Below are 19,720 nucleotides of genomic sequence, written 5' to 3'. Positions count from 1 at the left end.
GCCACAAAGAGGGCTACAGTCTTTAGACTGAAAAACACTCTACTTAAGTGACCACTTGTCACTTAATACCACCTAGTGGTATTGATGTTTTAAATAGATTTTAGAAGTAATTAAAAAAAAAAAAAAAAAGAAAACCAAAACAGAAACAGAATTACCAGTGTCTATACCTTTGTACATTTTAATATCCCCATTGATTTTACTATGCTGTATTGCCCCTAATTTATGCTGTTCTCTCAAAAAATGCCCTGAGATACATGCTAACATACGAACTCAATGGAATTTTCTGGCCAGAGCCTTCTCATGGTTGTTTTTGCTTCCCCCCCAAAGATGTAATCACTCTGCCATCACAAGAAGCAGGAAGGAAAATATATAAAATATATTTAGCAAAACCAGTAAAATTAAAGTGGAACAGAAAATGCAGTCAAGTAGCAAACATTATGTACAGCAGCAGATTTTACAGTTTTTCCTGCACATACCTCTGCACTTACTTCACACACACTTTTTAAGGAGAAGGAAGAAAATGGAAATAAGCTAGTGTTAAGAAAGAAAACATTTTTTTTCCTGAACAGTAAATGGGGTTTATCACTGTTTTTTGCTTTTGAAACTCCAATTCAGACTATATATACCTCTAAGAAAAATAAGAGAAGGACACCATTTTCTCAGTCACTAGAGTAAAATTAAACTGTCCTCCTTTTACAGACTATACTGGTATCTTAAATAGTTACACTCACAGGATCTAGACATTATCTGGCCATCTTAAGGGATGTAGGTAACAAACATTTTAACCAAGATACAAAACAGGTATCCGATTTTTCCAGCTTTCCTGAGGCTGAGTGAATTGTTTAAATACATGTGCGCTTATCAAAATCCATGTTACAGTACATTTTTAACAGTAGTTTGTTAAGAAATCATGAAAGTGCATAACAGCCTAAAAGCAGGCAAAAAGTACTTCAGAACAGTCTTTCCTTAAAGTGGCAGAAGAATGTAAGCCTTCCCCAAAGTAATGTTGATCTTGTGTGAGGACATCAGTGATCTTCCTAAAGACTCCACAGTGTGGTGGTGGGGCCTTTGGGGTTTTTTTCTGAGTTACAGCAATCATTTGAATGAACAAAAGACCATTAGAAGTGTCACTGCAGTTCTAAAATTAAAGCAAATGTCCTGACAACTTATTAAACCAAGTTATGAATGAGACTTTCAAATCAATACTTGTGTTGGAGTCTAGTGATGACTTTCATTCAGTAAACACCAAACACAGAGAGTGGAAGTGGTTTGAATATGCCACAAACCCAAACTGCATCATCCAAAGCAATAAGTTAAAGCAAATCAAACATTCGTGCCTTCGCAACCATGAACAGTAGGCCAGACACAGAGGGGAAGAAAAAGGGAAGTACATCACACCTAAAGCTCTGCCTTACTCTAACTTGCAAAGGCAACAGTGTGTCAGAAAAATCAAATCCAATAGCATCTGATAGATGTTAAGGTAAAAACAGTTCTTCCATGAGATTCAAATACAGATGGGAGAAAACTAGTAATGAGTTATGTATCAGTCACAGTGGGTAACTTCAGCGTTCTCTTCAGAGATGTACATTTGTCTGGAATGTTTCCCAAAACAAAGATTTTATTATTTAATTAACAAAACTCACACCAATAGTGTTGTATTTCTTACAATTCCAAAATAGTACTTTCTCTTTTCCCCCAAGAACACGTTGATGAAATGGCAGGCTTTTACTAATCCTTGTCAGGATGACAATGGGTTAGGAAGTTACGGGACAGCACTTGTATTATGGATTTCTTTTTCTTCTCACAGATTAGCTTCATTTATTTTTTTTCCTCCACATAAGGTTGAAACCTTTTTACTTTCTTCTCTTCCTGCTCCCCTCTTCCAGTTCATGTATGACCCCCTCCTTGGTTCACCTACCAGACAAATTCCACTTGGAAGGTTGAGCTTTCCTACCTTTCTGCTTATAACACATGGCAAATCAATGAAGGAAAAAAACCACCACCAACTCCACCACTCACGACTAAAGCAAATGTAACTTTCATAAATGCAAAATTGATGGGTTTTGCGTACACTTACACAAACAAGTGTGAATAAAGGCTTTGTACCCAAATCATTCAAGTTTATTCCAGACCTCATATTTAAGGTAAAGCAAAATAGTTCCACTTTCTACATGAAAGGCTCTTGGATACGCTGCTGTTAATCTTACCAGCTGCTTTCAGAGATTTCCTCAAAATTACCTTAAATATTTCTGTCCTTCACCAAAACGTTCACTGAACTAAACCAGGCCAATATAAATATATAACTTCAGTAATTTTACTTCTGAAATCAGTAAAATTCTAGTCATACATACAGCCAAGATGTGTATAGCAAGCTGTCACCACCATAGCTGTCGCGTAGTTTTACTTTCAGGATTTGTGAAGCTTTTTTTTTTTTTTTTTTTTTTTTTTTTTTTTTTTTTTTTAAGAGATGTGAGTGCATGAAAGAAGAGGGGAACAATAGAAAAGAGCTGTAGTTTATCCAAGTGTAATTGTATTATAGCACATTAGGAACTGCTGCCTGTAACTGAACTTTTCTGATATACATGAAGTAACATACTGATAGATGTCACTTACATGGGAACAGATTACAAGCTTGGAGAACATTTCCATGCCAGGTATCGTCAGAAACTGTTTAGATTAAATCTAAAAAAAAAAAAAAAAAAAAAAAAAAAAGCGAGACCCAGAGATCAGTATTCCTTCTGGGTAGACAAACACCACCAATAATAGTGACCTGACCTGAAAAGTCACCATTAAACTTTTTTTGGAGGATGAGGGAAAAGATTAATTTGATTATATATTCACAGCCACTTCTGGTAATTGTACACCTAATCACATTTTTTTTTTTCTGTTGATGGACAAACTCATGCCTTAAGTGCCGATGTAAATTAAAGTTACCCCATCAACTTGTAACTGAATTACTGTGCCTTCACAGTAGCCAAAGAGCACAATGTGTAGCCTGAGGTTTCATAATGTTCCTATACTTCCTTACAGTAGAAACAAAAATAACAAATGCTATTTCAGGGATTCAACACAGGTGAGATTTTAGAAAAATATTAAACAAGAATACACACAAATCACACACGGCCAAAACAAAATAATAAAAGTCTTTAGTGGAAAACAATTTTATCCTCCTCCTGCTTATGGATCTTAAAAATACACAAAGTGTTCATTTCAAAATTGAAAATTCAGTTGTGGTAAGGCTTGATTACACAGCCGTTTCCCAAGTCTTATTGCAACAAGTTGTGAAATATTTCTATGCAACTTCACATCTTCAACTGTACAGGTAAAATAATACTTGAAATCAACTAGCACTTCAATCCCTGTGTTTTTAATATATAAACTCAACATAGTACTGAATTATACATTTAAAATATTTACACACTTGACCAACAGCAGTACTAGCATTTATTGCCTTAAAACTGCATGTTCACTGCATGGAGGTTCCTTATTTTGCACAATGGGAAAAAATAAAAGAGGATAATATTTTTTTCCTAATTATAAACTCTAGAATGGTTCAATGGGAGATTGAAATGTGCTCAGGAATGGTATTAGAAAGGATTTTATCAATCTCAAGTATCAAGCTGTAATAGACTGCAAAATCACATGGGTAGTAGCTTTCCCTTGAGGTTGGAAGGGTCTTCCGACTCTCTTATAAGAATGGCTTAAAAGGACAGGAAAAGCAAGATAGGGAAAGGGAAGACCTGGAAAAGCAGAATCTACTTGAATTCACAGAGGACAAGGGAAAGCCAGGGATATCTTATTTCTCGGTTACTAGGGTCCCAAGAAATCTCATATTGAAAAAATGGGGTTTGTAAGACAGCCAAGAGCTTAAGGCTCTAGAGCAAATCACACTTCATGATTTGCTTCACGATTAGTGCTAGAAAGCATTAATCTCATTTACTGCAAAGAGGGCATAATCTACTCATTAAAAGCAAATTTACAGGGTGGGTGGGGCTGGCTCTTTAAATTTTAATTGTTATCATTAGGCTTTGGTTATACTGAGTGACTGGAACAGATATGGGAGGAATGAGTGGTGTTTGTTCCTTGCAGAAAAGTATAAAAACCCAAACCTAAACCAAACAAAAAACTCTACCACCACAAGTGGCACTTGTCACAAGTAGAGGCACCAAAGCCTGAATAACTAACAACTGTCCTCTTGCTATGTAGACCAGAACCGAGGCACACTGGTGGGGAATCTTATCTTATTTAAGAAGCAGCCACCATTTCAACTGGCTGTAATTGAAAAAAACCTACAATTTACAGCAAGCATTTCTGTACTGCAGTAGACCAGTCTTGGGGAATACTGCACCACTGCTGCCTCTACTGAGCTTTATAATTATGAAAATCTTCTGTTTTCATTACAGTAAATCTTACACCTCACAAAACTAAAATTAAAATATTTAATATTTACAAAGCATCTCAGATCCTCAATGCATTTTATAGGCATAAGCTAATCCTCACAACATCCCTGTGAGGTAGGTGGGTATTATCGCTATTTTAACAGTGACACAGCGACTTGCCAATGGCCACCAAGGATCCAGTGGAAAAACTGATACAAAATTAGAGGAGCCTGGCTCCTACTCCTGCGCTTATATTCATCAAGCTACTTCCATAAAAAACACCCCTTCTTATGTAATTATTTAACCAAAACTGAAATTACTTAACGTGTTTTACAAGAGAAATGCTGCAATTTGTATTTTTGAATAGTTTTACAGATCACAAATTAGAATTTGCTTTACCTTTTAAAGAATTAAATTTTAAATGGACAACTGACTGCTCTGAGCAAGCTTATTTTCTAGAACTACATGGCTTAGATATAAAGGGATTTACCCAGGTAAACACTGGGGCTTTAGTGAGTGCTATGCACTATCAAAGAGATTACTCCGATTCAAACCCCTCTCTTTCAACTAGGTAGGATTTGGACATGCTGAGAAAACAAGTTTCTCGTTCCTGAGGAAAATGGTGAGCCCTTTATCACTAAACAGTGAAACACAAACTTCTGGGCAGTAAGTAGCAGATTCCGGTGGTAATTCAGTGAAGATAATTAAGGCATAAATGCACATGAAAGTGGAAGTTTCATGTAGCAGTCATCCACTTCTCCCTGTCCATGTGTATCTGTGCTTTCAAGGTCTTGAATTTCATGACCCAACTAGATGGTCATGCTTGCCAGCATCGAAAATTATAGGTTGAACAACAGAAAATTTTTATGCCGGCATTAGAACTAGCTATTACAATGCAGAAGGAGCTGGCAAAATGGGAAAGAAGCTACTTGATTTCTAGTCTCATAATGAAAACACTGGAGCAATATTCTGTTTTAGCAAAAAAAGTCTAGACAAATGTATTTGTTACAATTATATCATGCAGCATTTATAATTCAGTTTGAGTTGCCTTTTTTTTTCCCCTTCAAAAAAACAGGTGCATTTTCAGAACCATTATTCACTTTGCACAGTGAATGGAAAAATCAATGCAGCCATGCTATAAAAATTTCAGAACACTTACGTGGAGCCAACTCTTAATGTTCACTAAAAATGGTCTATGAGTCTTTCCTATGGACTTGAATGAGCTTTTGCACCTAGATTTACAGCAACTGGATGTGTAGAAGACCGGTGAAGGATTTTTTCTTTTTTTTTTTTTTTTGGAAGCAATATAGAAGCCAAATAGTTTAGGTAGAAGCAGCCACCTAGCCAGCAGGAGTACGAATTAGTAAAACTTACTCCCAGAACCTTTTGCAACAATTTCATGGATGTCACTAAGCAAAGACATCTTAGCATTTGCTCTAAAAGAAACATAAAATGGCATGGAAGGATCCCTGTTGAATATACCAGAAAGGAACAAAAATTAAGAAACAAGAAAGGAAAAATGTTGTCTAGCATAACATCAAGCAGGAAAATTACAAAAAAAAACCCTTGCTAGGACAGTTTTCCTTTAACACATAGTATTAACTTTAAATGAAAGGCAAAGGAAAGCTTTAAGCAACCTTCAAAACTAGTCTTTGAAAGTAAGCGTTCATACTTTAGCAAGTCTTGATAGTCAAAAGATGCTGTGTGTCTTTGCTTGTTACAACACAACAGGCCCGATAAGAAAAGTGATGGGTATGCACATTACTTTGTCCTGAATACGAACTCAATTTGTGCTCCCATTCATCAGTCACAATATGCAAGAGGATTTCAAAATTTTAAAGTTAATAAATATTTTTAAATAGTAAGCCAGCTTTAGGATTAAAAAAATTATAGTGACAGAGCTAGTTATAAGAGAAATGATGACTGCGCATATCAGTTATTCAGTCAGATCCAAAATACGTGAAGTTATTTGCTATGATCTCTTTGAAGACTTTGGTCTAGATATTTGACATCGAGCACATCATGACAAACTAGCAGCTCCTACTGCCACTTTTGTTTCCAGGCTTTAATGCCCTTCATGTGAAAAAAATGAAGTTTCAGAACTGCTGCCCTATCCAATGTACAAACTCAGAGAAACTCCAGAAGCAGTTTCAAAAACACAGCAAAACCCAGACAAATATTAAAAAATCAGCCATTGGAACAGTTTAAAAACAGAAGGATCTGCCAGAATCATTATGTTTTGTGCAAGTGCACAGTCAGGAAATATCTTAAAGCAAAGCATTAGAGTTTCAAGAAAAAATTGAGAGCAACGCCCCTGTTATAAAATACTAAGCAAATTATCTTAGAAATAAAATACGAGCTGGGAAGGTACATTATCTAACAAGTTTTATGATCACTTCTTAATGTGTAAATCTGCCCTAGCCCAGTTTTCACATAAATTAAAAGAAAAAAGTATAATGAAGAGATGGCATTTTTGGCCTTGTGGATCCATGCTTGAGACAGGTATGGATTTAACTAAAAAATAAAAAAGCCCTAGATCACTTATAGCACAGTATTACAGATTTATGTCTTTCAAAAATTCTGGCTATTGTGACTGACTTTGAGATGAATAGCTGAAGAATGGCACAGAGTTGCAAACATGATGCTATACATAGCCATGTAAAGGTGTATACTGTACATTTTATATAAATTTTAAAAACACGTGGGAAATATTCAACAGCATAACCTAGCAGAGGTCTTAAACAAAAGGGCCCATTTCTGCCTCCACATATTTCCACAAAAATCAATTTTACTAGACATGCAGCATTTGTGTTTGGTTCAGTTTTCTCTGACTCATGACTGGAGACAAAGCAGGCCTTGCTTTTGTATTCATGTGCTGCTCTCCCTTGTTGGTCCACTATACTCGGGGCACTATATTCTGCTGTTGTAATAGCTAAAGTGCTGACACAAAAAACCAAGCAAGAGCAGAGGAGCTGGCAGGGCTCTGCAGAAATGGAGCTAGATTCAGCAAAACCAAAAATCCCCCACAGCACTACACATCCCAATTACCTTTCTCGACTCAAGTCAAACAAATATGGCCCTTGAGTAAAAGGGTTTGATGTCTCTGTTCTAGCATAATTGTTTTAGCTAATGCCCCAACTTTAAAAAGTTTGCCAGTAATCTACACCTTTTGAGTTGTTATTGCTTAAGCAAACAGTTCAGTGTAGAAATACATTGCAGTTATGTGCAACCTGGGTATGAATCAAAACAGATACTGAAAGTAAAACTACACATGAACCTTGCATTAGACACTCATTCCAAAATGACACATCAACATGAAGGGCTGCAACAGGTACACAGCAGCTTAATGCCAACAGCCTAAACCAACTCTGAAGAGTCAAGTCTTGCCTTAAATTTCTTACCTAAAGTATATGAGCTTTTTTTTTTTTCTTTTAAATTAAGGCAATGAAATGGCTACAGTTCCTAAAGTTCATTTTAGGGGAACAAAAATATACACCTTTTTTTTCTCCCCCCAAACTTTAGGCAGCAGAACATAATGTAAAAACCCACATTGCATTAAACACGCAATGTCAGGTTGATGTAGAAAAACAGAACTAAACACAAGTTAAAATACCATTTGGTTTTTCTTCCCCATTGGAACACAAACTCAAACTTTAAGAGAGGAAAAATAAAGCTTAAAATCAGCTAGACTGTTTAGAGGTTTATATGTATCTGCATCACACTCTAACATGATTTTGGGTAGAAAAGAAATCTGTACATTTATCTGGCCACTCATATTTTAAACCAGTGTGGGGGGAAAGGCACTGCATTTATTTTTCATTGTGCCCATATCTGTTTGCACATATATGGAAAAAATTTAAATTCAAATTTCCTGTTCATTCTCTCCCACACACAAGCATGACAGATTGCAGCTAACACATAATAGCAGAAGCTGATTCAAAGTTGACCTCTCCTATTCCATTGTGTTATGTTCAAACTTCCAGGCTCTCTAGAATCTGAGATGGCTGCAAAGAACCCAGAGACAGGTACAAGATTTAGTCAGCATTCAGCATTTTTCAGTGCATTTTGCAGAAAGGGTCTAAATTAGGCATAGAGTTTTGTTGTTTATTTTACACAGAGAAGTCCACCAACATTTGCCATAAATTCTTCTAAACTCTTTAAGAAGGCCATCTTCTGCTTACGGTCCAGTGTAGGAGGAGTGCTGCTTGCAGTAAGCTTGTTGAAGGCATCTGCTAACCGCTGGTAAATTACTGGATCTTGTTGAGTTGATAGCAATGTTTCAACTAGCTCTGAATATTCAGCCTGTTAAATGAACAAGAATCTTATTAACTTAAAAAAACCAAAAAAACCCCAAAAAAACCCCAACAAACAACAATATATACAACTTCTCTCATCAGGACAAAATCCAGAATCAAGGTTGTGACAGAAAACAATCAGTACCTCTCCACCTGTTACCCAGTTTCACTGACTAGCGTACTAGCAGTGACTATGGACCTGCAGCCTTTCACCTACCTCTAAACCAGGTAAAGCCCTTCAATCAGACCATTTTTTTTTAGTAAGGCTAAAGAAACATTTAGAGCTAGGTACAGTGCTTTGCAGTGCAGACTAAGAAGAAAACTTTAAGGCACACTCTTCAAAGTGCCTTCTAGCTCTTTCTTAGCATAGGCTTATTCCTGCAAACTGCACTTCTTTCTTCATGCCTGCCCCGTGTTCAGCATGCTGTACCAGCCATCTCCTACCACAGGTTTTCCCTTTTCTAGATTCCCTTCCCTGGGACAGAGAGCTTAGATTCCTTTCTAAGAGTTTCCTGCTTACTCTCATGCTTACTTGGACAGAAACAACAAAGAAACATGTTAAACATGACTAAAAGGACATTGCCAAGGGGCACCTGGAGCAAGTCCAGCGTGACTACTGAGCTCTGGGAGCAAGGGTAAGGGACACAGGAGCCAGAACGGCAGTCTCCTCAATTCTACTGGTGAAGGGCTTAGGTGGGGGTAGACACAACATGAAGTTGCCACCTGTGGGTGGTGTCACAGGGTCTTTTTGTCTTACATGACCATGAGTCCCTCTTTGAGGGATGAGGGCTGCTAACAAGAGAGGATCCATATGACAATGTGGCTTAGACACATCTTTGTCAAAGGCTTGCCAACCTGGCAGGAAGGGCTTTAAAGGGCATGTTGGGGGATAGTGGTAACAGCTTCCTAATAAGTGAGGAGACAGAGACCGTAAGTAGTAAGAACACAAGGAAGTGTTTAAGGATGGGTTTAAGAGTGCTCATCAGGAAGGATGAAACAGGTTGAGAGGAGGCCAACCTCAAATGTCTGTGCAGAAACACATTCAGCTTTGGAAACAAAAAGGAAGAGCTAGAGCTCCATGTGCAGATGCAGAGCTGCAACATCACTGCAGGCACTGAGATGTGGTGGGAAAGGTCGCATGACTGGAATGCTCCAATGGACAGATGGAGGTTCTTTAGAGCTCTCTAGGGAAGAAGAGGACAGAAGATGGCCATTTATGTGGAAGGGCAGCTCAAATTAAGAATGCTTTTCTATGGACTGGGCAACAATCTAGTTGAGTGCTTATGGGTCATGATCAGACAAGAGGTGGTAAAGATGACATCATGGTAGGAGCTTGTTACAAATCACCAAAACAGGATGAGTAGTGGACTGAGTCATCTTCAAGCAACTTGAGGAAGTTTCCAGATCAGACTTATGACAGATTATCGTCCTGAGATTTGCTTGAATGCCAGATGGGCCATCCAGGGGTGACTCTGCATCTGCTACTCACACCTAGGAAGAGCTGGTCAGGGATGTGGTCATTAATGGCAGCCTTGGCTACAGTGATCATGAAATACTGGAGTTCAGGATCCTTAAGAGAGTGAGACAAGAGGGCAGTCAAGTATAGACCCTGGATATCACAAGAGCAGATTTCAGCTTATTCAGGAGACTGGTGGGTGGGATCCTGTGGGAGAGAGCTCTGAAGACAAAAGATGCTCAGGAAAGCTGACAGGTCTTTAAGGACAACCTCTTCTAAGCACAAGAATGGCCTGTCCAGATACTGAGGGAAACAACATAAACATGTGTAGGACACCAACCCAGCTGAGCAGGGAGTTCATGACTGAACTGCAGTGCAAGGAGGACACATGCACATGAACAATGACAGAAAAGCAAAGTTCAGCTAAAGCTGAAATTTGGCAAGGGACATCAAGGACAACAAGAGCAGCTTCTACCAGTACATTAACAGTAAAAGAAAGAACAGGGAAAATGTGGGTCCTGCTACTGAATGGAGCAGGTGATTTAGTGATAACAGACAAAAGACAAGGATGAAATACTCAATGTTTTCTTTGCCTTGGTCTTCACCGACAGGTTTTTCCCAGACCTTTATGACTAGAGACACGGTTCAAGGAAGAGATGAACTACCAGTAGTAAAGAGGATCAACCCAGGGGTCTCTTGAGAAATCTTGATGCATACAAGCTCATAAGACCTGACAGAATCCATCCAAGGGTTCAGAAAGCTGGCTCATGTCATTACAAGGCTGCTCTCTAACATCTTTGAACGACTAAGAAAATCATGAAGCAAGTAATTCTGGAAGCTACCTCTGGGCACATGAAAGAGAAAGGGATTGAGAACAACCAGCGTGGATTTACTAAGGGTAAATTGTGCTTTACCAACCTGACTGTCTTCTGTGATGAAATGACTACATCTGTGCATGAGCAGAGAGCAGTGGATGCCTGATATTAGCAAGTCTTTAGCTGTCTTGCACAGCATCATTGTAACCAAGCTGGGATTTTATTGTCTAGATGGCTAGACTACTACCTGGGTGAAGACACACTTGTATTATCAGCCTTTAAAGGATTGTGGTTAATGGCTCATATCCCACCTGGAAGCTGGTTACAAGTGGCACTGAGAGCTTTCATCTGGGCCTTGTCCTGTTAAATATTTTAGTCAGTGACCTGGACAAGAAGAGGAAATGCTGTCTCAAGTCTGTGGAGGAAACCAAACTGGGGAGTGCAGCCATTGCATTCAAGGACAGGGCTGACATTCAGAGACACCTAGTCAGGCTGGAGGAATGAACTAACAAGAACCTCATGAAATTCAACAAGGACAAATGCAAAGTTCTGCAGCTGAAACAGGCTAACCCCCTGGAACTATACAGACTGGGAACTGACAGGCTGGGGAGCAGTCCTGCTGAATAAAGGACCTGAAGGTCCTGGTGGACACAGCAGGCTAAGCAAGTCAGTGGTGTGCCTTGTCAGCAATAAACACTAGCAGCATACTGGGCTGTATTTATCATTTGTCTTTACACAGCACTTGTATCTAGATGTGGAATATTGTGTCCAGTTTTGGACTCCTTAACACAAGAAGGATATTGATGAACTTGAATGAGTCCAGTGGTGGGCCACCAAGACTGTCTGGCAGGTGCTAAAAGCACATGTATTACAAGAATAATAAAGCATTCATCGGTCTGCTCAGAGAGGCTTTGAAATATCCATCTTGGAGGTTTTCAAGACAGTTGAAAAAAGCGCTGAGCAACCTGATCATAATTCAGTGTTGACCCCACTTTGAGCAAGAGGTTGGACTACAGACCACCTGAGGGTCCCTTCCAACCAGAACAATTCTATGGTTTGCCAGACATATAGTAACTAACCACTCTCCTTTAACAAATGACTGGTTTTCAGGGTGTAAGTGTCTAAATGCCATACCTGATGCAAACACACTAATGTGTAGAATGCTTCCCCTGCTGCAGTTGTCATTTCTGTATTGTGCTTCTGAAGTACCAGCATATCAAAGACCATCTGAAATCACAAAACAGCTGTAGTTACGGAAGTGTAAACAACTTTCTGCTTTACCAACATTTGCTGCTGAGCCTCATCTTCACTTCTGGTAATAACAATGAACATGCATTTACAAACATCCAAGGTGGTTGTTTGTTTTGTTGCCTTTTTTTTTTTTTAATTTAGGTATCAGTAATTGAAAAGCCAAGTTCTTTTAGAAGTCAAGTCTTGGGTTAACAGCACAAATTCACATCTCAAAGCACTGAAACCTGTTGTTGATTTATATGTGTTCTTCAGAGAGAAATGGCATCTCTTGTATTTTTCTCCAAAAGCTGCAGATATGCCAGAGAAATAATGAAAAAAGCCTTTGCTCTTCCAGAATAAAACATGGAACTTTTTCCTCAAGTTTTGGAGACTCCTACAGCTCACAGAAAGCCAAACAGGGAACAGATTAATAAGAACGGTATAATTTTAAGTGGAAATCTAGAGAAAAGGCAGAAAGCTATGTTAATGTAGAAGAAATATAAAGACAAATAAAATTATTTAAGGTGTTTCTCATTCTCTCAGCTTGGCTGATGTGTGCTTTTAACGAACAATCCCCAGAAGTTCGAATGTCAGTTTGGTAAGAAAGATGCCTTAAGGAAAACTGAAGTCTTTACAAAATCAGAAGACAAGCACACAAATTCCACAATTACTTTGTTCCCAGTTAGCAGGAACCTGGTTGCTACCAGGTCCCTCCAAAATACGATGAGATAGAGTGGATAGTCCTAAAAGGGAAGTACTAAATACGATACTGGATTAAGAAAATGCCTAATTCATTGGATACATTGAATAAATGACAGCATTTTCTTTCTAGTTCCCAACTATGCTCTTTCTTCTGCCTCTTGTTTTAGTACTCTACCCAGACCCCAGTTCACACAATTCTAGAAGCTTTCTATTTCACAGCTTTCACAGTAAACAGAACTGCTAAAATTATCAATCAGGTTCATTCTAGAGCTTGTGTGCAGAGCATGGATAAGTATACATTGCATTCTGAGAGGCTCAGGTCTTCTGTTGATTGGCAATAAGTAATTTCCTCCCTCTACGCCTCCATCTTCTTTTGTACTCTAGTCCAAGGTCTCCAGTCCTTCATGTTCTCTTTCTTCTTAAACTGCCAGTTTTTTAGGTAACAGGCTGTTTCTTACTATATGTGTGATCCTGATTAACCTGGTCAGATATGATTACTGTTTGGCCTCTTGATGCTACCTGAATGCAAAAAACCAAAGTAACACAAAATGCAGATGCCTTACCTTAAGAAAGTGCCTTGTTGCTAGAAAAAGGGTTGAATCCGTTTCTTGTGCTTTTGCACACTGTTCTGCTAATGGTGTTACAGCCTCCAGACAGAGCTGGCAAACCTCTGAACTCATTCTGATAACGGGCGTTAAAGAATCAAAGTCACATTTCAATTAAATTGTGGTAAAAATTCCCAGTTGTGTCACTAGAAAATATTTTAAATACTTGTATGTTCCAAGATTTCTTTTTACTACAAAACTGTTAATAAAAAAATAAAATTAAAAAAAAAAATAGAAAAAGGGGAAAAAAAGAATTCCAACTTTTTTGCCTTCTTTTATTAGCTATGCACTCTAAGGTAACATAACCCTCTCTGACATAACATTTTCAGAAAGAGTCCCTTATGGTCAAGCTCATCTGTTTCTGACACGTGCCACAGATTAGTGAAAATGGTACTCCCATTATGAGAGGGAGAGCCCATTGGCACCCTGACAGGAAATGCTCTGGAGCCAGCCCAGTAGAACAGCAGCAATGTTTTGTATTACCAGCTGAGAAACTAATTCAGGAATGGCTTTGGGATACCAGCTGAAGGCTTATGAAGTTACACACTCTGAAATGAAGTAATGGAGGAGGCAGGAATGGCTGCCAGAAAAAACTTACATGCTAAACCACTTAAAGGCTGCATTCAAGCAACACAATCAGAGGCAATTCAGCTAATGCTAGAATCTCAATAGACACTACAGCAAAACTTTCAGTCACCAGAGAGCAGAGTAAGAGTCAATTAGCGATATATAATTATAGATCTTGATAGAAAAGGAAAAAAATGCAAAGAAAAAAACCATCAGATTTTTAACAACTCCTTATAAAAGCAACTCAGATTTTTAAACACTCCCAAGCACTATAAAGGATACGATGACATCCCTAACTCCAGTGAGTACATCAGGCTCTTAAAGAGGTCCTCTGGAAGTTGTGGAATTTTCTCAGGGAATATCTCACAGATGAAAGTGATTAATTTGTAATATTGATTACACAGGGATGGAAACTGTCAAAAGAAAAACATGGTAATTTTAGAATCAATCACATAACTCTATTCTGACATAATTTCCATCTGTACAAAGGGACAGGACTGATGCTTTCCACTGAAGAAAAGACAATTTTAGTAGACAACTTCAGAGACATTAGAATGGCTACAACTTTATTAGCAAACACTGTGGTACAATAAAAAAAGACTGCTAAAGCTAAACAGTTGATGGTGAAAGTCTCCTATCTGCTCTGTACAAATTCAAGGAGTTTTACTTCAGATATGAGCAAGTCTAGTCCTGTGGGATAAAAACCTCACGAGCATTTGGAGCACAATAGAGGGGCTCCTAGGGTACATCCTTTGACTCAGTCTCATCTAAAATGGATGTAGCTCTCATGCTCAGCAAGCGCTACCAGATGAAAAAGCATGTTAAGAGGGGACAACTGAGATACACTTCAGAAGTGTTCCCCTGATTGTTTTTAATTAAAACATTAACACAGTGCAACCCAACGAAATACTGCCATTCCATTGTTTCATATTTTACTGCTCTACTGACAAGCTGCTGATGTCTATGATACAAAAGCCAACTGTATTGTGAAAATAATTAAAAAGTTACTACTTGCTCCCAGATTTTTTTTCTTTTTACTAATATCACTGTTTATGCTTCATATCACATTTCTGACACTATCAGAAAAAGGATTCCACAAACCACATTTCAGGTTTGGCTAATTGTTGACCTACACGGACTCACTTTTAGAATAAAAAAGTTTTGTTTAGGCCCTTCAAATATACATTTTCTCAGCTTACAATATTTCTTTTCAAACAGTGTCTAGAACTACAGAAAAGTTATTTACATTTTAAAAGCCTAGAAAACTCGACTTATGGAGGTCGAATGCATATAAGAATGAATTCTGGGAATTCATTACTATAAAGCTTCAATATTCTAGCAGCTATGTGTAAAAATATACTTACCTTCAGCAGATCCTGGGACATTAGAGGCAGAACTAGATTAACCCCATATAAGACAACATCTGCTGCTGATACAGATCTATTTGTAGCTTGCCCAGGCTCATGTCCTCTAAATACTTCATCTGTAGAAAAGACAAAAAAAGTTTTGTATAAAAGGAGGATTAAACACATTGAAGGAAGAGTCCAATTTCTTTACAATAAAGACATTTTTAAAAATAGGACTATTCCTTCCCCCCTTCCCAAACAAAACTATGAGGCACTGTATTAAAATAGAATAGTGAGCGGAGGCTGCTACATCACACTATATTTATATTCATTAAGACTAAGCATTTCATAATCGCATGTACCAGATGGCATGCTAAAACAGAACACTTCAGATACTGAGGGCTCCCTTCCATTACAGAACATCGCATTTGTTTCTAGTGATAGCTGCTTCATGCCTGCACACATAAACAGATAGTAAGCAAAATATTACTGCATTTTTATACTTTTTATATATAATATACTTACATATGTTTATATATAATTTTATAAACACAAGGAGAAAAAAAATGCGAGTTAATGCAGAAAATTCTGTAGTTTAGATGTTGCCAAGTTTTCTCCAGTCACAGGTAAGACCTACGTTTCCCATCCGCTGGCAGTGACCTTACTTTTGTAATTCCTGCGTTGAGTCAGCAACAGTATGCAGACAACTTTCAATACATTTGATCTCTGGGCATTACATTCAGGTAGCATTCACATTCCTTAGTTTCATGGTAAGTATTTTACAGTGTTTTCCATGCAACTAACATCCAATGTCTAACCTCAAAGAGAATACATTACATGGCATTGAGTCATCCATTCAATGGACATCTAAATCTGGTTCTGTATTTGTGTTGTGCATGCATGACAAAAAACTAGACCGATGCACTGAATTTTAGAGCACAAGGTTCTCTCTTTCAAGACGTACCTCAGAAAAGCAATGAACAATATCAAAACAACCTAGGCAGATTCAGTTTGTTACTGAGCATGTTTTCTGTGCAAATGGTATAGGACATGGTAAGATCTGAATCATGCAAATGTGTTTCAGCTTATTCAAAAGCAATGCAGCACAGCTAAGCTAGAATTAGCAGATCATATTCAGGACTACTGCAATTTTAAGTGGCAAATACATGGAAGAAAGTAACAGGCTGGGATACAAAAAAAGAGCCCTTAACTACACTCACATACCATAAAGAATGTTCTGTGAATGAGGAATACAGAAAACCCTCAAACGTGATGGAATTTTAACAAGCTCCGCATTTCACAGAAGTTGTATCTTGTACGAAGAAGATGATCCATCTGCCCTCTTGCGGTAATTTACTATTCCAACTTCTCTAATTGTTTTTTGTTATAAAACCGCTGCTACTACATATTCAGACTTGCAACATTCAGAATTCAAGTTGGTTCATACATGCCCTATTTATTTTATGACAGCAATAATAATTTCAGATGCTAGAATACTGTGAAAAGTCCTTCCTTTGCTATTGGGACATTAAATAGTAATTTCCATATCCTGAGCTAATCAAGCCTAAACTTTAGTTTTCACTTTACCTGGATTGAACACATGCCCCACAATGGTTTCTACAGTTGAGAACACAAGTTATGGTTCAGCAATTACCAATTCCTTCATACCTGTATCACTGAAATCTATGAATTCTTTTGATAGAAGATTAGTGAGAAGCTCCATAATAAGGAGGAGATCCTGGTACTGGTCTTCTTCTGCTGTAACATCTATCCGTTGTCGACCTAGATTATTCTTGGAATACACCTGGAGCAGAGTTAGGCAGGCCTCATACAAGTTCATGGCTTTGGCCTATAAAACAATGTTAGATAATAAGAAAACTTCCATATGCTAAAAGTGACAAACTTTGTTTTAAGATGGTGTTACTTGGTTGATGATACCTCAAGATTTTAATTTCGGTTATATAACCAATTTTTGTAACAACTGCACACAAAAATCAAGGAAACGGCCACCTTAAACAATAAGAACACTTACAGCCATATATTGATGTGCTACTGATTGAAAAAGACTAAAGTGGCTTGGAACAGGCTGACATCTCACTAATCTCACAAATTAGGTTACTAACAAAATCCCTTGGGGATACACTTCAGCTATCAAAGTTTGGAGCCACAATACACTGTTTGTGCATACCCAGTTTGGACTAGGCATGAACTCCTCTAGATGCAAAAGCAAAATTAGCCAACAGTGTGAAGATGTAAGTGTACTGCACTGACTCATTTTAACTTCTTGGTATCCATTAATGCCTTGTTTAGGACCAAGGCAGTGTCTCTATGGTATGCATTTGTCACATAAAATAGTGCTCCAATTCTCCTAGACTAGCCTTCAGCCAAGTTTGATATGGTTAAAAAAGGTACTCAACATGGTCTGCACTCTTTTGCCACCGATGCACAGAGTTAGACTAACGATGAATTGCGGCTAACTTTATTGGTATAACAACAGTCTAGATGTCCTGCGAGTATGTTTTTAAACAAAGGAATTCCTCTAACAGATGCAACTTGATAGCATTTCCTTCTCTATAGAATCTAAAATCACTACACTTTATTTTAAGGGATGGCACTGTATACACATGTACGTACATACGCACGCACACACACACACTTTTCCCCTCCTTCCCCTTCTCGTTGTATTTACCTCTCCAAGATAGCAAATTTGTTTATGTGCAACTTCAACAAAGACTTCTATTATGAGATTAACAGTCTCTGGTGTGTTTTTGTATACTTCCATTAATCCAATGCAATTATTAAGGAAGTCCATTAGGAAATTGAAGAGAATTGCTACGTTATCAATCTGGGTAGCCTCAGCAATGCCACAGAGTGCTTCTAATGTAGCAGTGATTTCCTGTTTCACTTCCTCCTCCTGACAGATCTGCTGAAAGTTTTCTTGGTTTATCACATTCAAGAATCGCTGCTGAAGCGGCTGAAGAACCTTGAAATTTTTTAGAAAAGTCACATTAAGATAAGCATACTATTATATGAGATCTGAGGTTTAAGTGATTTAGCAAGCTCATGGGTCGCTTTTGGCATAGCAGTACAAGTATCAATCACTTCCAGTTTCCAATGGCTCAATTATGTTATTATCTGTCACATTAACATAAGCTAAAGTGGTAGTGATTGGTGATTCTCATTAGCCATCATCACCTGCAGGCTTATTTCAAAATGAGCAACTCCATAAATATTTTATGTTATTTTGTAGTGTTTAAACAAATTACAATGACTTTCTCTGGCTCACAGTATTTGATTCTCTTCCAAATTCAGTATTAGGGGAAAAAAATTGTTACAGTTCATCAATGAAAGCATTAATTAAGATTCATGTTCACAATTATCTCTGTCATATTATAATTCTCAATAGCACAATCTCTTTTGTAATCAGCTGTGTTGGAACCAATTTAGAAACTTCCATAAAATAGTTAAAATGTTTTTCTCAATTACTTCTAGTACATTATAGTCTTACCTTCAATCACTAATTTCATAGCTTTGCTAATAAAACCAAGTTTCTCTCAGAAGGCCAATGCTTTACAAACTCATGCGGTGCTTCCTGATCACATTTCAGCTACTTTCTAGCACCAACCCTTCTGGTATTAAATATCTGAGCTTTAATGGAGCCAGGGCACAAAAAACTGGTCAAGGCTCTTCATTATGTTCCACACTAGCTTTTTACTTACTATCATTATCATTAAGTGAATAATTGAATAATTTGTAACACCACCAAATTAGAATAAAGGGAAGAAATGACACTGTGCTGGTTTTGGCTGGGATAGAGTTAATTTTCTTCATAGTAGCTAGTATGGGGCTATGTTTTGGATTTGTGCTGAAAACAGTGTTGATAACACAGGGATGTTTTGGTTCCTGCTGAGCAGGGCTTACACAGAGCCAAGGACTTTGCTGCTTCTCACCCCACCCCACCAGCGAGCAGGCTGGGGGGGGCACAAGGAGCTGGGAGGGGACACAGCTGGGACAGCTGACCCCAACTGACCCAAGGGATATTCCACACCATATGACGTCATGCTCAGCATATAAAGGTGGGGGAAGAAGAAGGAAGGGGGCATATTCAGAGTGATGGTGTTTGTCTTCCCAAGTCACCGTTATGCATGATGGAGCCCTGCTTTCCCAGAGATGGCTGAACACCTGCCCGCCAATGGGAAGCAGTGAAGGAATTCCTTGTTTTGCTTTGCTTGCATATGCAGCTTTTGCTTGACCTGTTAAACTGTCTTTATCTCAACCCACAAGTTTTACTGTTTTGGTTTTTTTTTCCCCTGATTCTCTCCCCA

The 19,720-nt window shown here is 38.1% G+C and overlaps 1 protein-coding gene across 2 annotated transcripts in view; it reads right to left on the bottom strand.

Moving 5' to 3' along the window:
* Positions 1-354: 354 nt before the first annotated feature.
* XPO4 (exportin 4) overlaps positions 355-19,720 on the bottom strand; it is an 86,420-nt gene continuing 67,054 nt past the window's right edge. For both annotated transcript variants that reach the window (XM_030042781.1, XM_030042782.2), the window contains 7 exons: positions 18,085-18,378; positions 17,064-17,244; positions 15,414-15,532; positions 14,332-14,462; positions 13,441-13,558; positions 12,080-12,172; positions 355-8,681 (listed from right to left, as the gene is read on the bottom strand). In XM_030042781.1, the coding sequence (XP_029898641.1) occupies positions 8,484-8,681; positions 12,080-12,172; positions 13,441-13,558; positions 14,332-14,462; positions 15,414-15,532; positions 17,064-17,244; positions 18,085-18,378 (1,134 nt within the window). In that variant the 3' untranslated portion in view covers positions 355-8,483. The remainder of the gene's footprint in view (positions 8,682-12,079; positions 12,173-13,440; positions 13,559-14,331; positions 14,463-15,413; positions 15,533-17,063; positions 17,245-18,084; positions 18,379-19,720) is intronic.

The sequence above is a fragment of the Aquila chrysaetos genome, chromosome 19, assembly GCF_900496995.4.
Source record: "Aquila chrysaetos chrysaetos chromosome 19, bAquChr1.4, whole genome shotgun sequence".
In the NCBI taxonomy this organism is placed as follows: Eukaryota; Metazoa; Chordata; class Aves; order Accipitriformes; family Accipitridae; genus Aquila; species Aquila chrysaetos.
This window is presented reverse-complemented; position numbering and strand designations above follow the sequence as displayed.